Genomic DNA, 5,921 nt, shown 5'->3' on the forward strand with positions numbered 1-5,921 from the left:
AGATGAGGAGGAGGACAGTGAAGAAGAAGAGGAGGAGAGTGTAGATGAAGAGGAGGACAGTGAAGAAGAAGAGGAGGAGAGTGTAGATGAAGAGGGGGAGAGTGAAGAAGAAGAGGAGGACAGTGAAGAAGAAGAGGAGAGTATGGACGACAGTCAGGAGGAGGAAGAGGAGGGCAGTGAAGACAAAGAAGATGGGAAACGTAAGAAGAGAGGGCTCCATCGCAAAATACCCATTTGGAAATTAAAACTGAGACGTAGATTGAGACGCCGGTCCCGCTTCTTGTACGGAGTCCTCCAGCTGTCTAACACCTACTTCTGTAAAACGGATTTTCGCTGGTCAGCAAATAAGTGCAACACATCCTGCAAAGGTGAGTACTTGCATCAGAGACAAACAGAAACGGTTGCTAAGTATTTAATTTTGCATATTGCTGATTAACAGTTTCTTTCTTTTTCCCTGTAGCCTTCATTGATGACGACATATCAGACGACGTCGCTTGCTTTGTAAAGACTCGGAACAAAAAATACTGGCGGTAAGTTCCTGTATACACAAGTCAAATGATCAAAAGGTTAAATGAATACTGTAGGATTGTATAACAAGTTAGTTTACTGGTTTGTTCACATGATACACTTGTATGTATTGGATAACCAAACAACAACCATCCCCTGTCAGCTCTGATCTAGTCAAATAAATGTGACTTAGTTATAGAAAAAATGCCACTACGATGCACTGTGCTGAACCTAAATATAGTTCAACAGCAAAAGAAATGACGAAATGTCTGAATCCATACCTCCATTCCTCTGTTAACCGGTCATTGGTGCTGTTTTCTTGAGGTCATATAAATAGTGGGCCAACAGCATGTGCTTCTTGTCAAACAACAGCTACTTTTTTTGAGAGACTGTTTTTTTCCCCCCATCAACCAGGGCTGTGGTGAGGAGAGCCCTCAGATCTAAAGCTGCCAGGGGCTTCCTCAAGGACTGTGAGTGAGCAGCAGCTGTAAGCGCTCCAAGCAGGATCTCACGCCATCACACCAGTTCTGCATCTGACGGGAGCTGTTGTCTTACCTCCCGAACATCGTGACACATTGTCTTCCTTTTCATTTTAATCAATCGATGAGATTTCATAACTGATGTCATTTTATTTCAGTTCCGTTGTGGGTGGACCTCCCTCCCTAAATTACCAGAACTTGAAAGTAAACTGATGTGACCTCTGAATGGTTATGGTGATTCTATTCAATCAGAGACTCCACTGACGAGGATAAACAGAATGATTCCTACACCTTCTGCTTTCTGTCATCTCTTAATAAATGTGTTTTGCTGAACAGTCTGTTTGTGAGCCTGGTTTTTTTTTTTCTCTTTATTTCTTAGTAATGCTGACTGATGAGTTCTGTTATCATTTTAACCATCACAGACACTCTGACAGGTCACAAGACTTGCAATATACCCATACTATCTGTTACAGAAATAAAACCAGTTGGTCTGTAACTGGGACTTCAAGGTTGATAAGTGGTTAGCACCATTACCTCACAGCAAGAAGGTCGTCGGTTCGCGTCCCGGTGAGGACACCCGGGATCTTTCTGCGTGGAGTCTCCATGTTCTCCCCGTGCAGCGTGGGTTCTCTCCGGGTTCTTCGGCTTCCTCCCACAGTCCTGCCTTCGCCCTGAGTCAGCTGGGATGGACTCCAGCCCCCCACGACCCTAGTGAGGATTAAGCGGTGTGTAGATGATGGATGGATACGTTTAGCTCAAACAGGAACCGCAGGATGAACGTCTGCTGTGCTGTCCATCTACTTCAACGTCGTGCAATATGTTGTTTACCTACAATATGCACTAGTGCCACTTGATAGTGTGTCATGTGTACAGAAGTAGGAGTTTGACTGTCACATGTCTATGTATGTAAAACATACAGTAAATACAGCAATACTACCCCAAGGAGGTTTTCACCAGGGAAGGGACGATAAAATACATGATTTCATATGTTACTATTCACTGTCTACCTGACTGAAAAATCAGCTCGTCCCCCAAGACGATAACTTTAGTTGCAGCCAAACAGTCTTCCCATGACGGCGTAGTTCTACGCATTTCAGGCTTTCTACAACAGTTAAACACAACCGTACAACAAAGGAGCTCAACATGCATAACTGAGAGCCGTTTAGATCCACAGTCCTTCGACAAAACTGCATCAGATCGCAGATTTGTGATAGTTACCGGGAGTTTATTGTAATTCACAAATGAGACTGAGCCCGGCTCATTCATGCCTTTCTCTCCTCTGTTCTGCTGCTTCTCACTTCATCCCATCCATTCAGCCACTGCGTACATTCCCACCTGCTGCTGCGTCTCGTCTGATTCAGAAGCAGTTTCCCCGTTACTCATCTCGCTGACACCCACAGGGTTCAGGGCTGCTGCCCAGGGATTCTTCTCGCTCTGCCAGCTTCTGCTCCAGCCTCAGTCGCACACTGAGTTTCAGTCTTTTCTGTTTGTGTCATCCCACATTCATGTGTTTAAAATCTCTTCTAGGTCTCAGTCGACCCAAATCTGTTGAACGTGAGGCTCTGAAACTGGGTGGTTATCCAGCCTCAGTTGAAATGAATGGAAAACGAGTGACAAAAGGGCAAACCGGGATCAAAACAAAAGTGTGAAGAATCATATCGATCTCATCTTGAGATACAATAGAAGTTTAACAGCATTCAAATGGATGACTGCACCTCCTGGGGGAAAAGTCTGAATAGCTGAAGAAAGGGATCCCATCACATGAGGGACACGGGCTGCATTTGTAGTGCATGTATTTTAACATATAGTAGTTCACAGAATAACTCAATTTAATGTTTTGTTTTAGTTCGATGGAGCACAAGCATAAGTGTGGATCTAATTTTAAATAGAACATTATTGGAAAACCTTTAATGGATGTGTTCTGTTACTCATCTTACTCATGGGATTATTGTTCTTTCTGTTAGTAGGTTTAACGTTATAGAAGTGTTCAGGAAAGCTGTGACCTTATGTTTAGTACGTTCTGTATTCACTGCTGTCACACCTGCCCTGCAAAATTAGAACATACTGTTACAGAAGCGCTGTTTTGCCTTATCCGGTTCTGACCTTTAATGGCTCGGTCTTTTCAGCTGGATGAAAGCGTCAGCTTTATGTTTTCAGGTTGATGTATCCTTTTTCTCCCTGGATTCCTTACAGCTCAGAAACCTGAAGCCAAGCATGAGATGTAGCATGAGAACACAGGGAGTGGCCTTTATCAAAACAAAAGAGAACAAAAGATGGACGTTCTGTCTGGTTCACCCCCGCTGGCTGTACAGTATATACCATGTTACGTGTGTGTTCCAAGTCAGACATGATAGCTGGAGTGGAGATGAGGGTGCTGGTGGCGTTTCTCGTGGCGGTGCTGGGCTGCAGTCTGGCTGGAGCTCAAATCGTGTCCAAATGTCAAGTGAGGAACCAGCTGATGCAAACACTGGCCAACCTGCCGGAGAAGGCGAAGCAGTCCGGAGTGACTGAGAAGATCGTGGCCAAGAGTAAGTACTGGTTGTTCCTTTACATTAGAATCCTACTATTTATGGTTTTGAAAATAAAAATAAAAAAAAAAAAAAAATCACAAGTCAGAAATGGAGGATTTGTTCACTGCGGTTTGTAATGTTTTTGTGACGACAAATTTACAAATCTGAAAGCTGTTGGGACTGAACAGTGCTGACCTGTTTTTAAGTAAATCAGATTTCTTGTCTCTCACCAAGGGTCCAAAGATCTCAATAAACAATCACAAAAAAATCTTATTTTCATGTAAACCTGGACACAATCAGAAAGTCTGAGATGTTTCACATTCTGCTCTGTCATGAGCTCATCAGCCAACTAAAGCAAGTTTCCAGCAGATCACTGCTAATCTCACTAAGTCACAACGGTGTAATGGGAAACATTACAACTGTCTGAACATCTGTAAATTGTACTTCTGAGCAAGTAGGGGCTTTCTTCACATCCAATTATGGCTGGACTTTGTGGAAACTGAATCGGTCGTGTCCAAAACAGGATGGTGTCAACCAAAAGTGAGCATGAGAAGATCAAGACATCAAGTTTTGTTCACTGGAGACAGAGAAGCAGAATCACACTTACAGATTTTACTAAATAAGAACACGAACAAAAGTCCTGTCATGTTCTGTTTTTAGAAGTTTTTTGAAAAGTTGTCGACAGTAAAGTTCAAATTCTGCCCTGTTGGAGGTGACAGATGGGTTTTGTAAAATCTTGCAGCAATCTGCCTGTTAGTATTTGATATTTCCTGTGCACAGGTTGATGCTTGAAGAAACATAAGGAGTCATGAGATCACGCCTTGATTTGTCAGTTTGTTTCTCTGCCCTGCCCTCAGTTGTCCGCTACGCAGAACGGGTGTCACATTTTAACACCAGCAAGGTGCATGAGCTGGGAGAGCTTCACAGTCGGCCCAAGAGGGGTGGTCCAAATGGAGGCTCGTTCAGCCTGGCCGAGGAGGAAGCCCCTCTGAGCACCGGCCAGAACCGCACCAGAGGACTACAGCATGCAAGGCAGCCTCCACCATCCCGTCCCCGGCTTCCACAGAGTGGGGAGGAGGACGATGATGTCTGTACGCTCTATGGCCTTTTCCAGCTCTGCGGCCGCCTGGTCTGCAGCGATGGCTCGACTCCATCACACAACATCTGTAGGATGGACTGCAAAGGTGAGTTTTAGTTTTACAAAGCAGTCAGCTGCTGTTTTCTGGGCAGCTGAAGCTAAACACAACGTCTATATTCCAGTTTCACTGTCACAAATGTGTTATTTGCTCAGGTTTGACTACTGGTCAGGTGTTAGCTGTCGCCGGCTAACAACCTGCACACCAATGAAGCAGCCTGTGGAGCATCTTCCTCTTTAACTAGTCTTCTTGCTTTCTTTGCAGAAATGATTGATGGCGACATATCTGACGATGTGCGGTGCTTGCTGAAGATCTTCACCAATCTGGTGTAAGTTCTTACTTTATTCTTACTTAAGGCCGGCGGCGGGAACATTGCTGTTATACGGTTTGTGCAGTGGTGGAACCAAGCACTGTTCACATCTTCACTTCCTGGTTACTTCACAGAATTAAGAGTTTTGTTGACAATTATTTAGTTTATTCCACTTTGCTACAGAACAAAGAACCCAGCAGTGCCAGTGGAGCTGAAACATTTAGTTTAGTATTGATAGAAATTTTTAACAATCGTTCATGTATTTAGGATCATCTGAGTGCTTCCTCCACCGCTGGCTTTGTGGATTCTTCAGGGAAGAACACTGATAAATAATAATAATAATTAAAACAAACACTATGAGTGGAATGTATTTCTATTCATATTCTGAATTTTTCCACAGAGAAAGCGGTTTCAGTGCACCCAACTTTAAGGAGTCAGGACGAGTGTAAGTTACACCTTTATCACATTTGAATATGAAATCCTCAAGTAGCATGTTTCTGTTTTTGGTCATCTGCCTTGTAGATACAGTAAACTATGAATGAACTACGATTTATTTATGAGATCAGTACAGACACATGAACACCTCCAGTAACGTGGATCCCCTCTGTTTGTCTGGTTATTTGCAGCATCAGACTCATTTTGCAGGACGAGCACGGAGATGAGACAACCTCCGACTACTTCGCCGAATGCTCAGAATAACTGCCTTTGGAGTGATAATTCTTCTGTCACATGAGCTGGTGATTTATGACAATAACAGAATAAAACGCATTTTATCCATCGCTGATGTGACTGACTTTTGGTTTCCAGTCAGACAGCATACCAGTCATAATCTTATGAGTGTAGATAAATGCTTTGCTTGCGTGAGAGTACAAACAGCTTCCAGGTGAGCTGCATAAGAACACAGAATGACGTCGATGGTTGTTCCAGTAAAACACAGCCTGACACCTGCTGCACTGTGCAAAAATGGGGCGTCAAAACA

At 43.6% G+C, this 5,921-nt stretch overlaps 2 protein-coding genes across 2 annotated transcripts in view; both read left to right on the top strand.

The window, feature by feature from the left end:
- The window catches only part of LOC103359569 (YTH domain-containing protein 1-like), a 4,027-nt gene extending 2,703 nt beyond the window's left edge, over positions 1–1,324 (top strand). The window contains exons 4-6 of the mRNA XM_008284967.1: positions 112–368; positions 461–530; positions 922–1,324. Coding sequence (XP_008283189.1) covers positions 112–368; positions 461–530; positions 922–985 — 391 coding nt within the window. The 3' untranslated portion in view covers positions 986–1,324. The remainder of the gene's footprint in view (positions 1–111; positions 369–460; positions 531–921) is intronic.
- A 1,982-nt stretch (positions 1,325–3,306) lies between these two features.
- LOC103359584 (uncharacterized) lies at positions 3,307–5,641 on the top strand. The gene is made up of 5 exons (XM_008284979.1): positions 3,307–3,514; positions 4,354–4,680; positions 4,897–4,960; positions 5,343–5,387; positions 5,569–5,641. The coding sequence occupies exons 1-5, from the start codon at positions 3,307–3,309 to the stop codon at positions 5,639–5,641; spliced, it is 717 nt and encodes a 238-aa protein (XP_008283201.1).
- The last annotated feature ends 280 nt before the right edge of the window (positions 5,642–5,921 follow it).

Source organism: Stegastes partitus, unplaced genomic scaffold, assembly GCF_000690725.1.
Source record: "Stegastes partitus isolate 25-593 unplaced genomic scaffold, Stegastes_partitus-1.0.2 Scaffold382, whole genome shotgun sequence".
NCBI lineage: Eukaryota > Metazoa > Chordata > Actinopteri > Pomacentridae > Stegastes > Stegastes partitus.